Raw genomic sequence first — 27,306 nt, 5'->3', positions numbered from 1 at the left:
TTCAGCCCTTGCACCCAGAGGAACCCGCTGTGCAATCAGATCTTCAGTTTAACAAGAAAATAAGCTGTGTTTACAAAGCACTTTTAATGATCTCAAGACACTGTGAAACACTTTACAGGCAATGAAGTGCTTCTGAAGTTTAGTCATTGTAGTAACATGGGAAAGGCAAGAGTCAATCTGCGCACAGTAAGGTCCCCAAAAGATCAAGGTGATAATGACAAGATAATGACTCCATGTTGTGTTTGGTGGTGAACAAACAGTGATAGCCAGACATTGCACTTATTCTTGTTCAGAGACTGTGGTCTTTCACATCGTGATTTGCACTAATTAGAGAGCTGAAACAGCACAGCCTCCTCGACATCAGATCTGGGACCTGGGTAAACAGGGTAAGCAACTGTGTGTCTCTTCAACCAGTCCGATTGGAGAACCCTCACTGAGACATGGGGCAGAGTTTTGCCCCTGTCGGACGGGCTGGGAGGGGGTGGTCGGGAAGTCGACCGCTGCCCGTGATCGGGGCCGGGCTGCGATTTCATGCTGGCCAATTCAGGCCTGCCCAGTGGTGAAACGTGTGCTGCAGCGCTCAGCTTGTTAACAGTGGGTGTATTGTAATGTAAACTATTGCCTTTCAGAAGTGATTTTGAATCTTTAATGCCTAAAGCTGAAAATGTGCTCCCCATCAATTCTCTAACTTGAGCATAATTCACGTTCCAGTAACAGTCTTTGCCTGAAGTTAATACTTATATAAAGTACACCTCAAGAATAGCTACATACAGGCTGTGATTCACAGCCAATGTTAACACTTAAAACTTGCCCTAGGAGATACCATTATATTGTCAGGTGTGCCCAGTACTGGAATAGTTGTCCAACTAGATAGTTTCAATTGACCTGCAGCAAATTGAGGACAGTTCCAGGGAGAGAAAGTTTAAAAATAGCTAAGAGAAAAAGCAAGAAAATAGACAAAAGTAATTGGTATTGACAATAGAAAATTATTAAGGTTTACATGATAAAGATATATAGTAGTTAAAAATACATTTTAAGTTCGGTTTTTATCCAATCATTTATCTCACTTGTTAAAGTTTATGTTTCACATTTTCCTTAATCACAGCTGCTTTAATAACAATTGACTCGATTCCCAAGGCCCATAAAATCTGAAGTAAGGTAAGATTTAGCAAGTGCCTTAGAAACACAAGATCAAATTTCTGCTCCATTTCCGCTCCAAGCAGATGTCCTTGAACAGGAAACCCTCTTATGTTCTGTCCAAGTTGAATTTACTGCTAACCAACCAGAAAAGCTGTTGGCCTCATTGACAATGAACTGGAAGGAGATGAGAGAAAGTGACTGTTACCTTCAAGGGCCAGGTCAGGAATTTATTGTGAGATGGTCAGTGTATGGAAACAAGGGGCAGTCAAAAAAAACAGAAATAAAAACAAAAAGGTCATTTTAAAACAATCCTGGCCTTTCTTAGTCTTGCAGGATTGGAAAGCCACATGGCACCTGCTCTGTGGGATCTGTTGTTTTGAAATCATTCCACAATTTGCTGAATTGTTGTCCTGTGAGAGTATGGCATTCTCGATGGCTGTACTTTCTGGTTTGCAGCTGCAAATGCAACCCCGGCAATGCATTCTAACAATAATTTATGATAATAGCTAAAAGCGTTGGGAAGGAGAGAGCTAAACCAGGCCAGAATTCAGCTATATGTACTTGAGAGAGTACTGAGTAAATTGGGCTTATGTTCTCTGGAGGTGATCTCATTGAAGTCTACAAAATTCTGAAGAGGCTTGATTGGGTGGATGCTGAGGGATGTTTCCACTGGTAGGGGAATCTAAAACACTGGGTCACAGTCTCAAGATTAGGGGCCGATCATTTAGGACTGAGATGTGGAGAAATTTCTTTACCCAAAGGGTTGTGAACCTTTGTAATTCTCTAACCCAGAGGGTTGTGGATGCTCCATCATTTAATACATTTAAGGCTGGGATAGACAGACTTTTGGTCTCCCAGGAAATTAAGAGATATGGGGAGCAGACAGGAAAAGGAAGTTGAAGGCCAAGGTCAGCCATGATTGTATTGAATGGCAGAGCAAGCTCAATGGGCCATGGTCTACTCCTGCTCCCATTCCGTGTGCTCTTGTGTTCTTGAAAAGGAAAATCAGAATTATATCCAAAAGCAGGCCATTCAGATATCAATGTCTCATCCTTTAAGAAAACGGTGCCACAAATGCAGAGAACATAGGAAATAGGAGCAGGAGTAGGCCATTCAGCCCCTCAAGCCTGCTCCACCATTCAACAAGATTACAGATGATATCCCATCTCAACTCCCGCTTTCTGCACTATCCTCATAATCCTTACTTCATTTAGTAGCCAGAAATCTATCAATCTCATGTTTTGAATATTTTCAATGACTGAACATCCACAGCTCTCTGGGATAGAGAATTCCAAAGCTCCACAACCCTCTGAGTGAAGAAACAATCTGCCTGTTTGTGTCCCTATCCTGAACATTTTGGCCTGGATTTTCACACAGTCATGGAGATGCCACGAAGCTTCCAAAATGATGGGTGGGACCTGAATATGGAAGTCTGACAAATCCAATTGTTCCCAGTAAGGGAAAGGGGGTGGGGCATATTCACCCATGAGGAAAAACTGCAAAATGCAGACTCCACTTTGGCTGTTGCAAGGGGTGTAACCCACAGTGTGGGAGTCATGAATTTATTGAGTAACTGCCCTTGAAGGGCAAATAAGGATTGTATAACTGACACGATGTGAGGTTATTTAAAGTCTCAGCCCAGTAAAAATTTAAAAAAAAGAAAACAGGCTGCATGTGTCAGTGAGGGTGAAAAAAAACTCTTCTGACAATTGCAATAGCTGTTTGTTGACATTTGCTTAAGGGCTTGGCTGATTTCCAAAGTTACAATTATCTCAGCAAGGAGATTTTGAGTTCATAGTTTGATTATCAGCTTAAAGAGGCTGTTAAAGGAGAATCTGTCTTTGATATGGGTGTGAATAGAAGGTTTTTTTTTATAAGAGTTTAAACACTGGAGATTCAAAAAAAAACTTTGAATAGGCTTTCATGACTGAGAATTTATTTTGCTATCAAGTCTGCACAGCGAAATTTGTATTAGATTTTAGAACTTTATTTTATTTAATCTCCACATGACCCCTGAATGTTTGCTCAGGGTGGATACAGGGTGAATTGGCATGAGTTGGCATGGGGGTATAAGGGACCATGGGGACTGGGTGGTTGGGGGGGGGGGGGGGGGGGGGGGGCATAAGTTAACATGGGGGTGGGAGTGGGGGGGGGTGGGGGCGGGTGTGAGGAGCAATGGCTGGGGGCCTAAAATCTTATAGAACTGAGGTGGACCTCCCAACCAGCCACCTCAGCACTTGGTCACCTCTGTGGCCACCTATGCTCTGTTCCTGGGGTCGGCAGACCCGACTCCATCCAACACCACTGCTTGCCCCCGCCACCCCCCCCCTCCCCCCACCTACCACCCCCACCCCCACCCCCACCCCCACCGCTGGAGCAAAGATCACAATATCTGGGGCCCTTTATCCTGAGGCGGGTGCTGCAATCCGGGAAATTTCCCGACTTGAGCTATGCGCCTTGGTAGCAAACACCTGGGCCTTTGTGTTTTATGGCCTGAATGTGGCTGCCAGTGAGTGACTGAAAAGCTATCTGTGTATCCTGGAATTTTTTTTAAAATTTTCTTTTCTTCCAGTAGATGTGCAGCGACCCATTCAACCTCTTTGCTGTCAGGTTGGTGGGAAGTGAATCCTGTAGTTGGAGTGAGAGGTGGCTGCTGATTTCTTTGATGGTAGGAAATGCATCTGCCATTGTTACAGGAGATGAGAGAAAGTGCTTGAGTTCCTTTAGAGGTGATTTGAGGAGATGATTCAAAGTCCCCTAGACATTCTCTCCCCCATGACAAAATCACCCAGTTGTTTTCATAATTTTAGACTGTTCAAGTGTCAAGAAACCTCTGATCACAAAACTCTCAACAAGTTATGAAAAGCAGAAAAGCTGAAGTGTTATATGGCTCTTTATCCAAATGACATTATTTTTAGCCAGGAAAGCAAGTGAAATCACACCAAAGTGAAATATGACATGGGTTCGTACAGGAGACAGATAAGAGACAATAATTCTCTGATTGTTAATGTTAGCATTAATATTAATTCCCCGAAGAGATTTATTTTTAATTTCTTTAGTCGCAGCAACACAGGAAAACCCAGAACAAGAGTAGATTCTGCAATCCATCCGGTGTGTCCCAAAAACTAATATTCCTCCATCACCTACTCCATTAAGTGTCAATTTAGCTCTCCCTATCTGCTGTCTTGCTTCCCTGGCAACTGGTTCCATGTATTCAGCTCTCTCTGCATACAGTCACATCTGAAGTGTCTGTGTGTCTCCTCCCTTCAAGGCCTGACCAACAGGGACTTATGCATCAGTGCAGTTGCTGCCTTTGAGTGTCCCAGGCCCATGGCCTGTTTCTGTGCTGTACGCTCAATGTAATTCTATGTAAATCATTTCACTCCAGATGACTTGTTGACAATTTACTAATCTATGGAACAGCCATCTCACTCTCAGAGGTATAGTTTGGTTCAGCAATGACTCAGGGATGGTATCAATCCTCAGCCGTGACGCACTATGTGCACAGAGAGGCTCTTTAACAGGGAAGCTCCAATGTATAGCAGAGAGAAAAACTCTGCTAAAAGCACAGAAATGTAATTATAGATAGTTTAGTGCTTTAAGGGTTTTTTGTCTGTTTTTTGCAAAGGGTTGACCATATATACAAACAAGATGGTTGCTGAGCATTGTAGGTAAAAAAACGGCCGAGGTATTTACTATAGTTTCCGAAAGTATTTTGTTTGCCTTTTTGGCTCCTTTTTGTCACATGCCATCTGCAGAAGCTAATTTTTTGCCAGATCTCTTGTCAATGCGGCATTGCACCAAAGTACAAGAAGAGTGGGACCAGAGTGAATCTTGCCCTCAGGGTTTATGGAAATATGGCAAAGTTTAGTAAATTACCAAATGGAGAAATGCAGATTCAAAGCCACATTGTGCCAATGCTTCATATCATGGTACACTTAACTGAGACATCAGTATAAAATGATCCAAATGTGTTCATATTATTACAATCTCAGCTGATGTTAATACTGGACAAGTCAGATCCTAGAGTGAAACCTGGCTTGATAAGTCCTAACCTTTTTTTTAGAAACCTATGGAGGAAAGTTACTGAACAAATTCACAAGAGTCTGCAGATGAACTTTTAACACAAAAAATAAAATATTTATTAAAACAAGAAAAATGAACTACATTACACCAGACAAAAAGATGGGAAAGATCTAAACACAAACATAAGAAGACAGTTCAAAATCCCACTATTCCTTTACCCCAGACACATAGGGCAGAATTTTTCCCTTGTTGGGGGGGGAAGTTGAAGAGCGGGTGCGCAGAGGTGTGCCTCCGATCGGCGTCCCCGATCAGGGGTGCACCGCCATTTTACATGGGTGGGCCAATTAAGGCGCTATGCACTCCCTGTGCGGGAGGGGGGAATCCTGAGACTGCGCATGAAAGAGGGCACTCATCTCCCTGAGGCTAAGTGCTGCCTCAGGGAGATCGACTGAACATTGAGAAATAGAGAAAAAAAATTCCCTGACATGTCCCCTCATGTGACACCTCAAGCGAGTGTGAAGTGTCCTCACCAATGTGCACCGATAGACTACATGGCAATGTTATTCCCGCTGAGGTGCTGGTATCTGTGCTGGTGCCTGCTTCACAGAGAGGGTGTGACGCTGGTGAGTGCTCAGCATGTTGGTCCTCAGGGTCAGGGGTGGGCCTTAAAGGGAGAAGAAAGTCCTGTCATTAGTTTAAGTGATGACACTGTTACTGTGCATGCCTGGTACCTGGATCAGGCTGCCCTCATCTTTCAATTGTCAATGGGGATTCCAGGTTCGAGGCTCATAACAATATAGAGACTACACTGCAATGGTTGCAATAAGCGACATTCTCACTTCAGTGCACTGCACTCTTACCTCCATGTGGCACCCCAACCTCACCACGGCTGCTTGACCAAGGTGCATGGTGCCTCTCCTGCTCCAGGGCCTCCTGCTCATAGCGTGTGAGGATGAGGAGGTGTGGGGGTCCCCAACCAGTCTACAACCTCTCAGCATTGTTATGGGATGTCTCCTCCTGAAAGGACAGAGGAGCATTGATGAGTCCACTCTCTACCTGCAGCATCATTGCAGCCTGGCCAACCCCACCTGAGGAACACCTCACAGGGCTCAGCCCATTCGTGACCCTGGAGCTGTAAGACACTCACTCAGTCCAAGCAGCCAGGGCTCAGCCCCTTGGCCAGCTCCTGCCTCATTGACAGTTGCCACTTACACTCTAACACCTCTGAGGTCCAAGGGGGGGATGGGCAGCTCTTAACTGCTGCGCAAAGTGACCCATGTCAACACGGTTCTCACCCTCCCCGATCGCAGCAGATTGTTGAAGCGCTTCCGGCACTGGACCCATGTGCACCTCACCACATCGTGGCTGCTGATCCTGGATGCCACCTCCTCCCAGGCCCTTTTGGTGAGGTGGGGGGACTCGCCCTCCCTTCCCTGGGATCAAGGGTTTCTCTCTTTGCTGCCACCTCCTCCAGGAGGGCTGTGAGGCACTCGTCCGAGAAACATGGGGCCGGCTGCCCCATTGGCCTGCCCTCCCGCTTGCCGTGTCCACCCGCTACGGTCTCCATTGGCAACACTCCCGTGCCCTTCGCTGGCACCTCCTCCAGCAGCCTTCCAGGGGCTGTCGAGGTCCCATTTCAATCGGCCACCGGGTCGCCATTGGACCCACAGACATCCCACCCCCCCCGCCCCAGCCCACCCCTCCGCGTACATTCCAGGCCACATATCCCGCTGGGTGGGCCTTAATTGGCCCGTCCGCGTACAATGGCGGAGTGCTGCCGATCGCGGGCAGCGGTCAGATTCCCGCCCACCCCCACCAATCCTGCACGCCACGGGTAAAATTCTGCTCATTGGTTCATACATGATTCCAGTTACCAAAGTTTTTTTTTATATTGGGCTTCAGAAATCTGTAGGTTGTGGAAGGTTATGAAGATTGAGAGGGTAGAGAGCTCTCTGTCTTTAGGAGAGAAAAATGCATAAAAGACTAAGGTGGTGGGTTGTGTCTGGGTCTCCCAACAGTGAAGAAAGTTGTGCAGGACGGTGAAATTGAAATTTCGGAGACATGATTTGAACTCTGTGTAAGGGAATGAGTTTTGAATGGGTTAAAATCGGGCCCAAAATATAAAGAGAGGAAATAGCCCAGCTCTTCTTCAGTAACAATATCCTTGACTAATATCTAGCAAACACCCCCGAGATCTCCAGCAAGGAAGGTCAGAGCTGCACTTCACAATAACGTGGGTCAAACTGAAATTTGTAATTGGTTATAAAAAAGTGAAACTAAAATCCTCAATCTCTCGGCTGAGGGGAATACCTGACCTCACTACAGTGACCAGCTCAGGCAGATCCCCTGAAAGGGATGTTTTTGAGTTCTGCAGGAGAGCTTGTAAATGAAAAGGAACATAAAACTAAATCACTCCAGCCTGGATGAATTAGATGTTTCACCAGAGTTATCATCTCTATTCGTGCATCATTAGGGAGGATAATTAAAGAAATGTTTGATTGTACCTTCATGACTCAGGGAATCTCCCTTCAGCTTCGGCTAGACATGTTCATTCAGCAGACTGACAATTATTGCTATCTGTATAAAATCAAAGATGTCCAAAAAAATCAACAGAAATGCACCAAAATCAGAAAGAGTTTTATATGCGGCCCAGGATTCTTTGTAACTATTTGATTTTGGAAGTGGAACTGCTTGTTGTTGCTTTTAGTTTCCCTTCTGCTTCCACTAAAATGTCCCCCTCCGTGTCAACGAAAATGAAACGGAACCATCCATTTCAGGAAATCTGTCCGCTCACTGGGGTGATGTCAATCATGTTCTCAATGATGAGAATCCTTCTTGAAAGGTTATAGGTGATTATTTTTTTTTCATTTTATTGACTTTCCAAGGGACCAATGCCTGACCCACAAAACGCTCCACAAATTGAGCACAAGAATGGAAAGAAAATTGCAAGAAATAGAAATACACTTGAAATGCTCTTCTGGGATTTGTGATTGAAATATATTTTCAGTGTCTAAAAGACAGCGTGGGAAAGGAATAGCCAGGAATAGGCAGTCAGCATCAGAGAGAAGACCTGTCCAGTCTATGTTCCTCACCACCCACCCCTGCCCCCCTGAACCCCAAGCCGATAGCAGCCACCTTCTGATCGAAGTCAAAGTGTGACATCAGAGGAAAACAGATACGTGGTTGGTGGAAATTTTGCTCGTTTATCAAAAAAAGGAAAGAATAAAGAAAAGTACAGCACAGGAACAGGCCCTTCGGCCCTCCAAGCCTGCGCCGATCATATTGCCCGTCAACAAAAACATTTTGCATTTCCGGGGTCCATATCCCTCTATTCCCATCCTATTCATGTATTTGTCAAGCTGCCTCTTAAACACCACTATCGTACCTGCTTCCACCACCTCCTCTGGCAGCGAATTCCAGACACTCCCTACCCTCTGCGTAAAAAACTTGCCCCGCACATCACCTTTATAGTTTTCTCCTCTCACCTTAAATCTATGTCCCCTAGTAATTGACTCTTCCACCCTGGGAAAAAGCTTCTGACTATCTACTCTGTCTATGCCACTCATAATTTTGTAAACTTCTATCAAGTCGCCCCTCAATCTCCGTCGCTCTAGTGAGAACAATCCGAGTTTCTCCAACCTCTCCTCATAGCTAATAACCTCCAGACCAGGCAGCATCCTGGTAAACCTCCTCTGCACCCCCTCCAATGCCTCCATATCCTTCTGGTAATGTGGCGACCAGAATTTCACGCAATATTCCAAGTATCGTTAAAACTCATCCTTCGGGGAGCAGAAAGAATCGGACCGGCAGGTAATACCTCTACTCAGGAGCAGGTAAAAGTCAGGGCGAGGTTCGGGGCCTTCTCTTACCTTCAGGGGTGCAGAGAGAGCCAGACCAGACCTACTCGGGAGCTGGCTGAGTTTTTTTAAAAAATCAGAATAACATCACAGGAAAACCTTAAGTTCATTGATTGGTGAGAAATTGCTGTTAGGGATTGTCTTTAAATAGCTGAAAATTAGAATTGGATATTATTTTTATAGAAAGCAGTTACTTAGATTTAAGTAAGAAACAAAAGCAAGAGGGAAGTAAAGTTAAGTCAAGACCAAGTAAAATAAAGTAATATAAACAAACCAAAGTAAAATAAAGTTAATGTAAGTGAAGTAAAGTTTAGGCATGGCAGGGCAGCTCGGTCATGTGGAATGTGCATCCTGTAATATGTGGGAAGATGTAATGCTACCAGTGACCTAGACACCCACATGTGCAGGAAGTGTCACCAGCTACAGAAACGAGCTCCTGGTGGAGTCACTGTGGCACATCCACGAGGCTGAGGGCTATTTGGATAGCACGTTCAGAGAGGTGGTCATACCACAGCTTAGGAACATGGAGCCAGAAAGGGAAATGGGTGACCATCAGGCAGACAAAGAGAACAGTCAAGTAGTGCAGGAGTCCTCTGGGGTCCCACTCGCTAATCGGTTTTCTATTTTGGACACTGATGAGGGTGTTGGTTTCTTGGAGGAGTGCAGTGAAAGCCATGTTTGTGGCACCACATGCGGCTCAGCTGTATAGGAGGGGAGGAAGAAGAAAGGAAGTGCAATAGTGATAGGGGAGTCGTTAGATAGGGGAACAGACCAGCGTTTCTGTAGGTGTGACTCCAGGATGGTATGTTGCCTCCCTAGTGCCAGGTTCAAGGATGTCACGGAGCAGCTGCAGGACATTCTCCTGGGGGAGGGCGAACAGCCAGAGGTCATGGTCCACATTGACTTAGGTAGGAAAGGATATGAGGTCCTCAAAGCAGATTTCATGGAGTTAGGAAGGAGATTGAAAAGCAGGACTTCTGAAGCAATAGCCTCAGGATAACCCCCAGTGCTACATGCTAGAAATAGAAGAATTGAGTGATTGAACGCATGGCTGATGTAGGAGGGAGGGCATCAGATTTCTGAGGCATTGGGACTGGTTCTGGGAAAGGTGGGATGTGTACAAGCCAGACAGTGTACACCAGAACAAGCCTGGGATGAATATCCTCACAGGGAGATTTGCTAGTTATGTTGGGGATGGTTTAAACTAGATTGGCAGAGGGATGGGAACCTGAGGGTAGATTCAGATAGGACAAATACAGAACAGGGAATGGGAGACAGAAAATTAGCGAGTGACTCTGAAAGACAGAAGAAGCACAGGTTAAAAAGTGTGCAGCACAGGAATCTGGCAATGCTAAGAGTTGTATATAATGCAAGGAGTATAGCAAATAAAGCCGATAAGCCAAGGGCACCGATAGATACAGGGCAGCATGATATAATCGCTTTAATGGAAACTTGGCTAAAGAGGGGCAAAAATGGCAGCTCAACATCCCTGGATATAGAGTTTTCAGGCAGGATAGAGAGGGGGCAAAAAAAGTGGGGTGTAGTATTATTGGTTAAAGAATTAATTACAGCTGTGAGGAGGGATGATATACTAAATGAAGCATCAAATGAGGCCAAATGGGTTGAACTCAGAAATAAAAAAGGGGCAGCCACACTGCTAGGAGTGTCCTACAGACCTCCTAATAGTGAGAGGGAGATAGAAGGGTGAATATGTAGGCAAATTTCTGAATTCAAAAACAATAGGGTAGTGATAGTTGGGGACTTCAACTACCCAAACATCAACTGGGATATGAACAGTGTTATAGACACAGAGGGCACAAAATTCCTGAACTGCATTCAAGAGAACTTTTTTAGCCAGCATGTAACAAGCCCAACGAGACGGGGCGCAATTCTAGATTTAGTCTTAGGAAATGAAGCTGGGCAAGTGGATGAAGTAGCAGTGGGGGAACCATTTTGGAGACAGTGACCTTAATAACGTTAGATTTAAATAATTATGGAAAAGGATAAAGATAGAACAGGAGTAAAAGTTCTGAATTAGGGGATGACAAATTTTACAAAGCTGAGAGGTGAGCTGGTGAAAGTGGACTGGATAAAGCTACTAGGAGGGAAAACAATGTCAAGTTGGTGGGAGGCATTCAAAGCTGAGATTCTACAAGCACAGTGTAGACATGTCCCCACAAAGAAAAAGGGTATTACTGCCAAACCTAGAGCCCCCTGGTTATCCAGAAGCATACAGGGCAAGATAAAGCAGAAAAAGAGAACTTCTGACAGTCACAAAAAACTTAATATTGTAGAAAACCTAGAGGTGTATAGAAAGTACAGGTGTGAAGTGAAAATGGAAATTAGGAAAGCGAAAAGAGAATATGAAAAAATATTGGCAGGTAAAATCAAGGAAAACCCAAAGATGTTTTACCGGTACATTAAGAGCCGAAAAATAACTAAGGAAAGGGTCGGGCCTGTCAGAGATGTACATGGTAACTCGTGGGTTGATGCTGAAGATGTGGGCAGGGTTTCTCAATGAGTACTTTGTCCCTGTCTTCACTAAGGAGGAGGATAATGCAGACATTCTAGTTAAAAGACGAGGAATGTGAAATGTTAGATACAACAAGCATAATGAGAGAGGATGCACTGGAGGGACTGGCATCCTTGAAGATGGGTAAATCACCAGGGTCAGATGGATTGTATCCCAGGATGTTAAAGGAAGCCAGGGAGGAAATAGCGGATGCTCTGAGGATCATTTTCCAATCCTTACTAGATACAGGCAAGGTACCAGAGGATTGGAAGTCTGCAAATGTTGTACCACTATTTAAAAAGGGTGTGAGGAATAGGCCAGAATGTTATAGGCCGGTCAGTCTGACTTCAGGGGTGGGCAAATTATTGGAAACAATTTTGAGAGACAGGATAAACTGTCAGTTAGAAAGGCACAGGTTGATCAGGGACAGTCAGCGTGGTTTTGTTAGGGGAAGATCATGTCTCACTAACTTAATAGAACTTTTTGAGGAAGTAACCAGGAGGATTGACGAGGGTAGTGCAGTGGATGTTGTCTACATGGATTTCAGTCAGGCATTTGACAAGGTCCCACATGGCAGACTGGTCAAAAAAGTGCAATCGAATGGGATACAGGGGACTGTAGAGTGTTGGATCTAAAATTGGCTCAGTGACAGGAAACAAAGGTTAATGGTCGATGGATTTTTTTGTGAATGGAAAGTGGTTTCCAGTGGTGTTCCACAGGGCCCAGTGTTGGGCACTTGCTGTTTGTTGTATATATTAATGATTTGGACTTAAATATGGGAGGCATGGTTGGGAAATTTGCGGATGACACAAAAATTGGCCATGTAGTTGATAGTGAAGAGGATAGCTGTCGACTCAAGAATGATATCAATGGTTTGGTTGAGTGGGCAGAAAAGTGGCAAATGGAATTCAATCTGGAGAGTTGTGAGGTAATGTATTTGGGGAGGGCAAACAAAGTAAGGAAATATACAATAAACAGGAGGATATTGAGAGCGTTGAGAAAGTGAGAGACCTTGGAGTGCATGTCCACAGGTCCCTCAGGTAGCAGGACAGGTGGATAAGGTGGTAAAGAAAGCACATGGAATGCTTTCCTTTATTGACGAGGTATAGAATACAAAAGCAGGAATGTAATGTTGGAACTGTATAAAACGCTGATTAGGCCACAGCTGGAATTTTGTGTACAGTTCTAGTCACCACATTACAGGAAGGACATACCTGCTCTGGAGAGAGTGCAGAGGAGATTTACAAGAATGTTGCCAGGGCTTGAAAATTGCAGCTATGAGGAGAGATTGGACAGGTTGGGGTTGTTTTCCTTGGAACAGAGGAGGCTGAGGGGTGACCTAATTGAGGTGTACAAAATTATGAGGGGCCTAGACAGGGTAGACCATAAAGACCTGTTTCCCCTGGCTGAGGGGTCAATTACCAGGGGGCACAGATTGAAGGTGATTGGTAGAAGGATTAGAGGGGACATGAGGAAAAACCTCCTCACCCAGAGGGTGCCGGGTGTTTGGAATTCGCTGCCTGGTTTGGTGGCGGAGGCAGAAACCTGGATCTGCATCTGCAGGGCTGTAACCTGCGAGGCTACGGACCGGGTGCTGGAAGGTGGGATTAGAATGGGTGGCTAGTTTTTTACTTTTTAGCTGGTGCAGGCTCAATGAGCTGAATGGACTCTTTCTGTGCCATAACTTTCTTCAGCCTCTATGATTGTAAATCATTGTGTCATCCCAGCTTTCCAATCCTGAAAGAGGACCTCTCTCCCTCTGAGTCTCAGAGTTAACCATTGCATGTGCAGCAGAACTCCCGACGAGGAACAAAACCATGTGCACACTGATCTCTGAAGTTAAAGATTACATACACACTCATATAAATACATAACTGTGACATTGACACTGAGATGTTTGGTCACATAGAATGGTTTCAAGGTAGAACATTGTTTAAATAACGATTCGCTCCTTTCAATAATTAACTAATGATTAAACATTGTGAAAAATTAGGACAGGATTGTGAGCTTTTTAAAGTTTATGTTAAATAAATGAATCCTCACTGTCAAATGCTATTATAATGCAGGGATCACTTTATTTCTTCATCTCTAGTATATCACCAATCAACAATACACAGTAACTAAAGATGAGCACTTCATGGTCAAGTATTTGCTGTTCGTCAGGAATTATTTTCGGATCAGTGCTGGCCAATTAAAAATTTAATTTCCTTCATTTTTAAGATGCAGGAAAATCTTGAATTTTTTTTTTATTCATTCATGGGATGTGGGTTTCGCTGGCTGGGCCAGCATTTATTGCCCATCCCTAATTGCCCTTGAAAAGGTGGTGGTGAGCTGCCTTCTTGAACTGCTGCAGTCCATGTGGTGTAGGTACACCCACAGTGCTGTTAGGGAGGGAGTTCCAGGATTTTGACCCAATGACAGTGAAGGAACGGCGATATATTTCCAAATCAGGATGGTGAGTGTCTTGGAGGGGAACTTCCAGGCGCTGGTGTTCCCATCTACCTGCTGCCCTTGGCTTTCTAGATAATAGTGGTCATGAGTTTGGAAGGTGCTGCCTAAGGAGCCTTTGTGAATTCCTGCAGTGCATCTTGTAGATGGTACACACTGCTGCTACTGTGCGACTATGGTGGAGGGAGTGAATGTTTGTGGAAGGGGTGCCAATCAAGTGGGCTGCTTTGTCCTGGACAGTGCCCAGCTTCTTGAATGTTATTGGAGCTGCACTCATCCAGGCAAGTGGGGAGTATTCCATCAAACTCCTGATTTGTGCCTTGTAGATGGTGGACAGGCTTTGGGGAGTTAGGAGGTGGGTTACTCATCGCACGATTCCTAGCTTCTGACCTGCTCTTGTAGCCACAGTTTTTATATTTATAGCTATTTGCAATATTCCAACAGGAAGCTAAAATGTCAAGAGGTTGGAATATCAGGAAGTTAGAATGTACTCTTAAGGCCTAGTTAAAAGGCCAAAAGTCAGCAGCCCTCTCAGTGCATTTACTGCTGTAACTCCAGCAGAAGCGAGTGTGATGGGAGGATCACAAGTTCCAATCAGGACTTAGTTCCACCAGGACTGGATACAAGTTTCAGTTGGAGTTTCCTCTTGGCCTTGGCACAGTCTCAGCTCAACCCAAATAAAGACCATTGGTGTAGGGGGTTCTGGGGACTCCCAGTTTCTGCCGCTATGATCAGCGCAGTATTGCCCACTCGACATTCCAGACCTAGGTCACCACCCTGGCTTCTACAGAGGAGACCATTTTAAAAACAAGGTTTGCAGCCACATTTAGGCATGCAGTGTCCCATGCCAGGACTGGAGGTGGGAGGGAATCCAGGTACAAACCTTCCCCACTCTGGAACCAACACTGCTCCATGGCTAGGCTAGGATGAGGTCCAAAATGCTACAGGTGCCCACCAACCAAGAGCTGTTGCCACTAACCCTGTGAACCGACACTTATGGCTGGGTCCACAAAACTCTGAGCCCAAGGTTATTTTAAACTATTCTTAAAAATGGCATGACAACATTAACAATGATCTAAACCTCAGTTCTGATGATTGAATCTTCTCTTTCAGAAGTTTATTTATTTGCTGTGTGTTTCCATTGTGCCTTTAATTTAAGTTTAAATTCCCATCATTTGTTAACTTTAACAATGGTCTGTATTTAACCCGCAGGAGCTATTCTGACTTTCTGTTGTAACATGATTGGAAGAAGCAGGATTTGTTAAATCAGAATTCAATATTTAACAAATGCCTCTTTCTGACACTAATATCTCCTGTGTTTGTCTTTTTTCTCCCTCTCTGTTTTTTTTTCCAATCAGTGTGCAGAACCTAAGTGGATACCAAAGCACCAGATTTGTAAATCAGGAGAGCGGGGACAGGTCTGGTATTTAATTGCTGCCAGCTGCTTCTTTCATGTTAGGCTTAAAAGCGTTTGTGCTTTTGCAGATTGAGTTTGTCCAAAGTGACTTCTAAAGAACTTTTTTATTTTTCTCCCTCAATGCAACCGAAACTTTTAATGGTGTAACGGGCCTTATTTTCTGTAAGGTTTTTTTTTAAAGAAATGCCTCAGTTATTGCTAATGCTATGTTGCAAAGCTATTGTTTGTGCATTTTCTGTATCTGTTATATTCAATGGACTCTTATCTGATTTAATGTGACTGTAAAGAACATAGGAACATTAGAAAAGGAGGAGGCCATTCAGCCCTTGAAGCCTGTAATGTTATTCAGTCAGGTTATGGCTGATCTGTACGTTAGCTCCATCTGTCTGCCTTTGTTCCGAAATTCTCAATAGCTTTTTGGAGGAAAGGGTTTCAGATTTTCACTACCTGTTGTGTGAGGAAGTGCTCCCTGACCTTTCAATAGCCTTTACAGTTTCTTGAGCTATTAAGTAAAGAAATATTTTTCCATCACTGAACCAAAAAAGAAATGAAAACCTAAATGTGAATGTAATAGTATCGACTGTACTCTTGGACTATCACTTCAGCCATTTAACTGAGGTAATGAGAGTCTGCCCATGTTTTTGTACATGGTGACAGCCATTGTATGGACAATATTGCTGCCAACACAGAAACTGACACAAAGCTTTTGACAGCATGGTACACATACAACTTTACTGACCCGGACCTTTCACATGAGCACTTCCATTTTTTGAGTTCACATGGAGATCATATTTTTTCTCCTTGTCTGCCAGTTAATGCCACAGTGAGCCTCACTTTGAAACAGCTTATAATGCACTTCTTGCTAGTTGTAGATCTTGAAGCAGTAGACATCCAACATTCATTGTATTGTTACCACTTTGACTGCATTACCTTAAGTGCTGGAGAGTAATCACCTTGCTCCGATTCCTGTGAGCTCAAAGTCATGTGTACTTAGCACTCAGAACCTGTGAGCTCAGAATGCCTGGTATCTTGGATTGGGAAAGGGGCTGTGTATGTGTGTGTGCACAGCAGACTTCCCACGTTTCTGTGCTTTGTGGAAGCGAACGTTTAGTTGCTGTACACATTTATTCTTGTGCAAGCAGAAAATCCTGAAGTTAATTGGTACAGGCTGCAACCTGAATCAATGGCAGTCCACATCACTTTGGAACTTTTTGCTATGAATTTGTGATCAGCAAAATAAGTACTGGGGAATATAACATTATCATGTCAGGCATGGTTAGATGCAGAGTAAAAGCTCCCTATCAATAATGCTTAATGTCTCATTTCAATGCAACATTGGCATCTCAGCCTTGTTGTTAAGCAATGTCTCCCAGGGATACAAAACTTCAACTGATTCACTTATAAATCCAAATAATCACTGTTCATATTCTGTTATATTCTGACTAAGAAAGTGTATACATTTTGTACAAGTCACTTATTAAATCAAATAGCAGTTACTGAAGTCAGTCACAGTTATCATCTTCCACCACTAGAAATCACTATTAAATCCTACAACTAGATGAGGTCTCAATGGTTCTACTTTTACACTCCCTTTAGAGGGGTAGTGTAAACTTCACACCCTTATATGTACAGCCTACTACCGCAACAATACCTGTGTTCCTCCAATCTTCTATTCAATTCAGTAGGGTGTGAACAACCTAGAATGAATATTGCAATATATTGCCAATGTTAAAGAAGTTGTCAACACTTTCAGAATAGACAGGATCTTTTCAATACAATTGGAGGCCTACCAGAATTCTAGCATTGTTACTTACAGAAGGTGAGACTAGAACATGGAACTAAAAAACCCACCCGTGATAGTCCGATTCCTGGAAATCGGGAAAAATATCTTCAATTGTTTCTGTTTGAATCCCATAACTGCATTCCAGAAAGTGTTTAAACAGCACAAAACATTCTCTTTCTTTTCCAGATTTGCAGGGTCTTCAGGGATAATAACTATTAAATGTAAAGACTTGAGTGTTATGTACCTGGAGATACCAGGAATGGAAGAATGCTTGAACGTTGCAAAGTCCATTGAGGTAATGCATTGACTGCTAAACGTATCTGTAGAAATCCCTATTCCACTTGTCAAAGAATTAAGAAAATGAAAGATTAGGATCGGAATTCTGCTGCTGCACAATTTTCTCTAATAAATTGACTGGGCAGAATCTTGTGGGTGGTGGACAACAGAAGCAGAATTTCTACGGTCAGATTTAAGATAGAAACTGCTCTATTCACATGGGAAATGTGGGAGAATAAGTTGGAATATTGTGGGTGATTTCCTGATGTGCTTCCAGCTGGATTTGATGCCCCCAAGTAAAGCTCATTGAGACATGGGCCATCATTTTACGTCAATTAATTTTAGTTCCAGAGAAACACTCATTTCAAGAGCCTCAATCTGCTGGAAACCATGGGATTGTGAAACCATCCCTGTTATTTTTTTCACCTCTGGGATCTGAATGTGAATTCAGTCTAATCCAAAGGAATAGAAATGCCCTTTTGCTGATGGTTACCATGACAACCAGTGGCTACAGCAGCTTGGCAACCGGCACCAACACTGGAAACAACAACCCACAACGTCACGCTTCATGTGCAGCGCTTGTGACAGAACCTGCCTCTCAAGGGTTGGCCTTCTGTAAAGGTTCACCAAACAAAGGACCTCCACCTAAATGGATTGTTTGCTGCCTGTCCATCATCTCTCGTAGGTGGGAGGACGCTAACATGCGCTGGTTAAGTGCAATAAATTTGAATAATAAGCCCCAGTTCAGATCACAAAACCACCAACTAATGCTGGAACCAAAAGGACAGGTGGACAGTGTATCATTGCATTAAATATCTCAAAGTCCTTCACAGAATGAACTTTTTTAAAGCATTGTGACTACAGTTATGTGTTCAGGCACCGAGTAGCCAGGAAAAGACTCGGTTTACAGAGTAGCAAATGTTATGTTTTGAGCTTAGGTGCTCGCTGAGAGTAATGTCAGAGTGTTTCCTTCACATACGTAATAGCAGATCAGAGAGGGCCCACAAGTGAAAAATATTCATTCTCCGCACTAATATCCTTCACTTTGATGCACAAGAAACATTAAGAGAACAGTCATTAAGAAACAAAGTCAGGTTTCATAATAGGTGTTAATTCTGATCCTTGCAACTAAACGATAACTCACAAATCATTCCAAATAAATTCCAAACTTTCGGTGCAGTAAAATGCAATATGGAGGGTCCATCATAATCAGTATGGCCACTGGAAAGTAATGATATTTGATCATTTCCCAAGGGGGACATTAATACAATCTAAGACTTCAATAAACCGGGCAGAGATCCCATCATACAGAAGGTAAGTTAATTAATACTCAATATACACATGGTCAATATGATCTTCAGGCTGCATTTTGATTGCCTGAGCGGGTGGGAGATCAATTGTCTAGATTTCTTTCTCCCCTTATTGGTCATGTTTCTTTTCGCCATGTTTTTTGCCTCTCCCAGAATGGGTGTGGGTTTGATGAGGTCACAATGTTTCACTACCCTGAATGTAGAGCTGGCTCAATGGACTGGATAACCTTTTCCTCCCCATTGATTATTTATGTTAGTTAGTGGTGGGAGGGGCAGGGTAGCTTCATCTGTTTTTGATATTACTTCAAAAAATAGTTACACATTTGTAATTGTGAGTCAAATCCGACACTTTTTTGTATCACAAATTTTTTCATATCCTAATTTTATTCCAACCTCAAAAGGCAAACACGTTGTATCATTCTGATCCAATAATAAAATCTTGAGACATTTTCACTGATGTTTCTGCTACATTTCTTTGATCCAATTTCCTATTGCTCCGATTTTGTTTTTTTAGGCTCTGTCATCTCTGGAATCTACAAGTCACATGTACCCCTTCTTCTATCGACCAAAACAACTGAACCTTCAGGAAGGCTGGGACTCGTTCACTCCTGAAGAACAGTTTACTAAGCTGTCTATACATGTTAGTTTATTCTGGTACCTTCAACCTATGAAAAAGTTTAAAGAGAAAAAGTGTAAAAATTGTTCATATTTGAATGTGTTTAATTGATATTGTCCTATTTTTATTCTCTTGAACCTCTCTCCCCTTTGCTATGGGAGTGAAGGGGAGAGATGAACCTGATTAATGCACGACAAAAATTGTTACGTTCCACTCTTGCACAGCAAGACACCGTGTGTGTCCAGCTCATTAAAATGACAAACACCAAACGGTAATCAAACCTGCAGCCATTGAATTATGAAAAGAATGATTTAAATACTATGTTGCTTTCAAATCTGGAGATAATTCTTTCAATCGTGATTGTTCTTTGGCAGCTCGGACAGAGGGCGGGATTTGCTCCTCACTACAGTAAGTGCTGCAGGGGGCGTGAGAAACGCCATTTCACCCGCTGGCTGCAATGGCGGGGTTTTGTGCTCTGGCGTCCGCTTCCCGCTGCATTAATTATGCATGCACAGGAAACACGTTGGATTGTGGGCGGGCAACCTCTGATTCGCTCACCCCACTGTGAGCTCACCACTTCCTCATTCTGGGCGCCATATTTAAAGGACACCCGTGTACAGCTATTCTAGTGTCTGCAGCCCGGGACTGCTCTATGGAAGACATGGTTCTCAAAGGGAAGAAGCATACTGCTCCGAAATTCAGTGACACCTCACTGAAAAACCTGCTGGACACATTCGAGGCCCACAGTGATGTCCTCTATCCACGTGATGGCCGGAAGAGGTTCATGAACCTCACCACTCCGGCTTGGCAGGTGGTGGCAGTGGTGGTCAGTGCGAGCGCAGCACAGAAGAGGTCAGCCACCCAGTGCAGAAAGAGGATGAATGATCTCATCTGTGTCACCAGGATAAGTCAACCATCTCATCACTCTAAGCTCACACACACTCAAACCCATCACACATTCACTGGCATCTCACTCACTGCCAGCTCAAGGGACATCACCACTCACTCTCTCACACACACCCTCACATCCCCATCTGGCCTCATCTCCTCTGCAGTTCGTATCCTTATCCCACCCATGGCTCCACTCACCACCACCCATGTCAGGCATTCTTATCATTTGCCCTGGCCTGCATCCTGCTCACACTCTCCATCTGTCTTTATGCAAGACAAGCTCACTCACAATCGTGGGGAGAGGGCTCAGACTGGGGGCGGAATGCCAGAACTCAAGGTCCTCACTGGCTTCGAGAACAGAGTCATCGAGGTGGCCGGAGAGGACGTGGACTGTGCCTGTGACGACGGTGAGATTGGTGGTGCACACCCACGTGAGGATCTTGCACCTGCTCATCCCTCAGAGAACCACCCTGAGTGTATTATCCTGTTTTAGAGATGCCTGCCATGCACTAATTATTGCTACTTTCTTTCATAGGCACCTCTGCAAGCGCCAGAGGCCCCCAACCAGCCAGGCCCTTAGCCTGAGCCCCGATGAGACCTCGGATGAGGAACCTGAGGAGAGCACCATTGAACACCCATCATAGCGCTCACCCTCACCCCCCAGCATCACGGAGACCCATACCTCGGTGGGACTTCGTCCTAGATCAGCCTCAGGGTCACAGTCTGATGAGCACAGCACACAGTCTGGTCCACAGCGGGCAGAGGCAGGGACATCCGATGTTGGAGGACGTTTGGAGGCCTGGAATTTGCTGAGTCCGCGACAGATGACCAGCCTCCGGACTTGGTCCTAAATCAGTTGGTGGAGCTGCAGCAACAATGACAGGAACATCAGGAAAGGATGTCAGCTGCATTCCTCAGATCGCAGTGGACGATGGAAGAGTCCGTTTGCCTCCAGTTTTAAGTGATAGCACCGGCATGTCAATGCACCGAGGCCAACACTGATAGGGTGGTGGTCGCCATGGAGACCTTGGTCCAGGACATCAGTCCTGCACTGCTGCACGGGCTGAACTCCATTGCTGTAGCCATTGATGGCATCCACCATAAGTGTTAGCATTAGTCTCCAAGGGTCCTCTTTCTGTTAATAACTCGTCAGTGAGTGTGGGTTCAATGGCTTTGTTCCCGTGTTGGAGACTGTTTGCCCCTGAAATGCTGGCCATTGCAGGGTGCATTTCAACGTGCTCATTCCCTCCTCCCCTCCCGCTTTACATGACTGGCTGCTATGAGATTGCTTTGGCCAGGCGCTTGGATTTGCTGCTTTTAGCCCACGTGCTGAGATCCTCACTATTGAAGATTCCACACTCTTTGGAATAAACATGAGGGTCAATGTTCATTCAGGGTTTGAGATTATTTGAGGGAGGGTCTGAGGCTTCTCTTCTGTGAACCATCCTGCACCAACTTTCGAACAGGCTTCTGGAGCTTGTCCGGTCGCCCAATCGCTCTGGAGTTTGTTATTACTCTGGGGAATTTCCACCCTGTGGACAAGAGGTTATTACAAGGAGATTGATTAGTGTCACTTTGCGGAATTATTCCCACATGAATGGGCATCTTTGTTTCACTTTCCTGATTCCCTGCAATGTCATTGAAAGGCTCCTAACATGTCTCAGCTGAGCCTCTCTCCTCATTTGGGAATGCACAGTTCAGTTGGATGCCCCTTTAATCAGCACCCCCCCTGCCCCCAGTGCATGTAGCTTTCCTCCAATTGGCCCTCAGACCCCTCGCCAGCAGAGTTTCTCCTCATTTTAATTTTGGACTGTGCCATTGCTGCAGGTTGGAAGATGATGGGTCTGAGCTCTCACTGTCAGACCAGCCTGGACCCTCCCTGTGTGAGTATGGAAACCCCTCCCATCGTCCCAGAGGAGCTTCATGTTCAGGTTTCCCTCCCTCACAGACCTCCCCATCCTCCCCCTGTATTCCTTGGTCCCATCGGGATTGTGGTGGATATCTGTTTGTTAGTCTCTGGACATTTTGAGGTGGATGTGTCTATGCCCCGTGTGGATCTCAACCCTCCCCATCTTGAAGCCATCTACACAGTTACACAGATATCACCCCCTCACCCACACACCCTCAGATACCCCCACAATGCCTTTTCCCCATCTGTAGGCTGCAGATTCCACCCCAGACTGAGTGTGCCATCTGTGGCCCAGTGTGATGCCAGAAGTCCCATGGACCGAGGCGGGTGATGTTACGATGATGCCCTGCACACAACATGCTGGGCACGACTGAGACTGGACTGACATGTCCTCCCCCTCCCGGGACTGGGACAAGGAGAGTCTTTACAAGCTCAACAATGTAAACTGAAGCACTTCTTCACTCAGCGCTTCTCCCATCCTGGCCCCAAGTGGCTTATGTCATTCTGCAACATACTCTCTCCCCATCCTGGGGTTGAGGACAATAACCCCCTCCCCTGCACCCCCCCCCGGTCATGTGTCTGAGTGCAGCCTCCCCACTCGTCCCCCTCAGTACAGCCTTAACCCTAAAGCTCCTTCCCAATGCCCCCAGCCAGTTACCCCCCCTTCCCCAGTGCAGCTCTAAACCTGCAGCCCATTAAAAGCCACCCCAGCCTTACCGCTGCTCTGGTAGGTAGAGACTTGTCCATGACACCCCCCCCGAGAGCGATGTGGTGTTGCTTACAAAGCCTGGCGCTGATTACCACGAGCGCTGGGCGATGCAAGGTAGGCAAAAGAACCTCAAAGTCACGAGCAGATTGCAGGTTGCCAGGTGCCCATTGTTTATACAGCGTTGTGAAACGCACCATTCTGACCACACACCGCTGTGCCCCAGTGATCCAGTGTTGGGGGGGGGGGGATGATTCCAGCGAGATATAATGAGATACAAATTTATTGAAATGACGATCCCAACATGCCATGATGGGAGATGCGGCCTGCTGTAGAAGGCTGCAGTGCACAGGCGCGAACTGGTTTTACAATGGCGGGACTTTCTGGTGATATTTCCTGGTCGCGCCCACCATGACACCCGCCACAGGCAGGAGTGGGAAAATCCCAGCCTAAATGTTTCTGATGCCCACGCCATCATTTTGTTTGTTTTTTAAAAATTCTGATGGCCCGAAAAATTCAGAAGCCACAAAAGCAAAAAAAGCCAAATCTGGTTTATTTGGGGAACCTTTGGCAGACTGTGGAAATCCATTGTGATTTGCAGAAATCTGACATTGATGGAAAATTACTAAATTGGAGCATTAATGTCCATTCTAACCTGGTTTCCAGGGTGGGTAAGTGTCCAATTCCCCATTTCATAGACCAGCCATTTATTGACTCAGCTCCACTGTACCTGCCTTAAAATGTTGCTCTCAAGTTGGTTGCTAGGAGGCGCAAGCTGCATCTTACAGTCGTTCGTTGCTGCAATGGTGGAACTTTTCCCAAGATATCCCACCTATGATGGGAGACTCTTCCCATGTCAGCAGGAACTTGCAACCCATCCCTTCATCTGTCAGTATTCTGGCCCCTCCCTGTGTTGCACTCCCGATATATCCATTCATTTTCAATGGAACTAATCCTTCACTGTTCAATAATTACTAAAAGTTGTCTGTTATCTGTGTTTTCCTCACGTAGACCGATAATTGGAGGCTTAGTTACGTGAATAAAGACTTTGCCGTGTGCACAACCTACCCTGACGCTGTAATTGTTCACAAGTCTATCAATGATGCAGCACTAAAGACTGTGGCCAGTTTTCGACAAGGTGGACGCTTTCCAGTGTTCAGTTACTACCACAAAAAGACTGGAATGGTAAGAAACCTCATTCTGTTGCCATCTACAATGTCACGTTTCAAGACCCATCAAATTGTAATAATTGCAGTTGGAGTGCCACTCAGTCTGTTTTAATATCTTTTTCACTTCACCACCTGTTTCCTGCCGTATCTTTACTGCTGCACTCAGCATTACCACCAGGAGAAAGAAATCAACCTCTTTTTTAAAAAAAAATCCTGAACACTGTACATCTTTAAAGCACCAAATAAGGAGAAGGAATTTATTGAATTAAGTCTGAGATTCAAATGATATTCACGAATATGTCTCACTCTGCTGTCATAGTTCAACTCTTTCACACACTTCAATTGTACAATATTATACTCTTACCCACCAAATCTCAGCTGCTAAGAGTGCACATCGGAAAGCCCAGCATTTACTTGCTGCTATAAAAATAAACTGATGGAGTGGATGCGAGAGGGTAAATATCTGCTGCTAGTGGGCAGGCTCTCCGCCTGGGAGCGTGATTTAGTGAAAACACCTCCGGTACCAAAAAACTCAAATGGAAACTGACAAAGAAAGTTTTTAAAAAGACGTTTGTGCAGTTTAATGCAAAGATCCCGAAATTTACGAGGAGATGAGAAGGGAGTGGAGTGGGCTAGGGAGGGACTGTAACAATCTGGACATGCAGATAATATGGAAGTCCTGCCGGATTTAATGTCCTGGTGATTGGGGCATCTGGGGGCCTAAGATCGTGGCATGGGGGTGGGAGGACGAGGGGAGATAATGGGTAGAGGCTGTCAATTCATAGCGGAGAGTGAGACTGATTGTGACTGACAAACTTGGTGTGCCAGGGGATACTCCCTGCCCCCCCTTGGTCCACAAGCAGTGCTGGAAAAGCATTTACCAGCTGGTTCTGTCCTTTCTTACTTCCCTTCAGCTACCCCATTTCTCAAACGATCAGTAACCTAGCTTGCAGCTATTGACTGTAAAACTCTGTTAAAATCTGCGGCGTGCATCTTCACTCACAGATCTATATTGCTGACCCAGCTCTGAAGAGTCAGTAACTCGCCTGACCCTCAAGCCGCCCGAGTTAAACCACTAGTCAAAGCATTTAGGGCAATTTGCTGTCAGGTTTCAGATTTTTCAGGATTTAACCCTGCCTCACGCATCAATCTTGTGGGTTTAAAATCCAACACCAACCCCCCACCTACCCTGGGCTGTGGATCGGTACAAGATGCCTCAACTGCCAACCTGCCCTTGGTTCAGCTGTCACCCAGCACACAACAATCGCCCAGAATTCCCCGCCACGCCCGGTGGGAGCTGGATCAGGAACAGCTTTAGCACAAACTGGAATCAGGTCACTGATTGTCCCATCTCATCGGGAAACAAAAGATTTCAATTGCATAATACCAGGAAAACCTTACAGATCTGTGTAATGATGAACAAATACTTAATATCTTTCATGGACACTTAGTTGACTCCATGAGTAAGGAGGACCTTCTAACGCACCACCAGGAAACATGTTTAGTTGTGCTTGGAAGTGGAAATACAGGTTTCATTTCTCCGTACGGTTGGCACACAGTCAATCGGACTCTGATTTGGATGGTGCTGTTTTTGCAGCTTTAGACTGATCTGAAGATTTTGATACCTGTAGGTAATAATGCGGAGCAGCCAACCACTGACGGGGGCCAATGGAAAGAGATGTAAAGAGGATGAACATTTCCTGGCTGCCGTTCTTCAGCCTGATAAGCAGGGTTACATCATTGATACAAGGTCCATACAAGCCGCACATCAGGCGAAGGTGAAGGGTGGCGGCTTTGAATCTAAAACTAACTACCACAAGTGGAAACGACTGCACAGATCCATAGAGAGGTATGGACACTAACAGCACAGCCAAACAAGCACTCCTTAAGGTAAGGTAAGAGCACAACATTTCTGCTGATGGAGTGCGAGGCAGAAGACTAGTTGGTTTACGATGCCATTTCTGAGTGAATTCATGTCCATTAGGAGCAAGATTAAGATGGTGAAAGTTGATTTTTTTTTCAGTGCAGCCATTAGCAATCAGGAGAGAATCGATACTCTCACTCTGTCCGTCTTGGAATTCGATCAGTGATCTCGTCCCCTCCCTCACCTCCACTCTGCCACTCGGTGAGATTACTGGGAGGTGACATCATCACCTTTTATATGTTTACTAATGACAGCCAGCTCCACCCCCTCCCCCACCCACAGCCAGCTCCGCCTCCTCACCCCTCCCCCACCCACACCCAGCTCCACCCCCTCCCCCACCCACACCCAGCTCCGCCTCCTCACCCCCTCCCCCACCCACACCCAGCTCCACCCCCTCCCCCACCCACAGCCAGCTCCACCCCCTCCCCCACCCACACCCAGCTCCACCCCCTCCCCCCACCCACACCCAGCTCCACCCCTCCCCCACCCACACCCAGCTCCCACCCCCTCCCCCCACCCACACCCAGCTCCACCCCCTCCCCCACCCACAGCCAGCTCCACCCCCTCCCCCACCCACACCCAGCTCCACCCCCTCCCCCACCCACAGCCAGCCCTCCCGCTCCCCCCCTCCCCCACCCACACCCACTCCACCCCCTCCCCCACCCACACCAGCCTCCACCCCCTCCCACCACCCACGCCACTCCGCCTCCTCACCCCCTCCCCCACCCACACCCAGCTCCACCCCCCCCTCCCCCACCCACACCCAGCTCCACCCCCCTCCCCCACCCACAGCCAGCTCCACCCCCTCCCCCACCCACACCAGCTCCACCCCCTCCCCCACCCACACCCAGCTCCACCCCTCCCCCACCCACAGCCAGCTCCACCCCCTCCCCCCACCCACACCGCCCCGCCTCCTCACCCCCTCCCCCACCCACACCCAGCTCCACCACCCTCCCCCACCCACACCCAGCCCACCCCCCTCCCCCACCCACACCCAGCTCCGCCTCCTCACCCCTCCCCCACCCACACCCAGCTCCACCCCCTCCCCCACCCACACCCAGCTCCACCCCCTCCCCCACCCACACCCACACCCAGCTCCACCCCCTCCCCCACCCACACCCAGCTCCACCCCCTCCCCCACCCACAGCCAGCTCCACCCCCCCCACCCACACGCCAGCTCCAGCCCCACCCACCCCCTCCCCCACCCACACCCAGCTCCACCCCCTCCCCCACCCACAGCCAGCTCCACCCCCTCCCCCACCCACAGCCACACCACCTCCCCGCTCCTCACCCCTCCCCCACCCACACCCAGCTCCACCCCC

The 27,306-nt window shown here is 46.1% G+C and overlaps 1 protein-coding gene across 2 annotated transcripts in view; it reads left to right on the top strand.

Annotated features, from left to right (window-relative positions):
• The window catches only part of LOC144696146 (myotubularin-related protein 9-like), a 51,000-nt gene that overhangs the window by 8,367 nt on the left and 15,327 nt on the right, over positions 1 to 27,306 (top strand). Inside the window, exons 2-6 of one of the 2 annotated variants that reach the window (XM_078567492.1) lie at positions 15,342 to 15,401; positions 17,370 to 17,478; positions 19,284 to 19,409; positions 23,903 to 24,076; positions 25,692 to 25,909. In XM_078567492.1, coding sequence (XP_078423618.1) covers positions 15,342 to 15,401; positions 17,370 to 17,478; positions 19,284 to 19,409; positions 23,903 to 24,076; positions 25,692 to 25,909 — 687 coding nt within the window. The remainder of the gene's footprint in view (positions 1 to 15,341; positions 15,402 to 17,369; positions 17,479 to 19,283; positions 19,410 to 23,902; positions 24,077 to 25,691; positions 25,910 to 27,306) is intronic. The other variant, XM_078567493.1, reaches the window with a different exon arrangement.

This window comes from Cetorhinus maximus, chromosome 21 (genome assembly GCF_964194155.1).
Source record: "Cetorhinus maximus chromosome 21, sCetMax3.hap1.1, whole genome shotgun sequence".
NCBI classification, from domain to species: domain Eukaryota; kingdom Metazoa; phylum Chordata; class Chondrichthyes; order Lamniformes; family Cetorhinidae; genus Cetorhinus; species Cetorhinus maximus.
The sequence above is the reverse complement of the archived record's forward strand: the minus strand, read 5'-3'. Positions and strand labels throughout refer to the sequence as shown.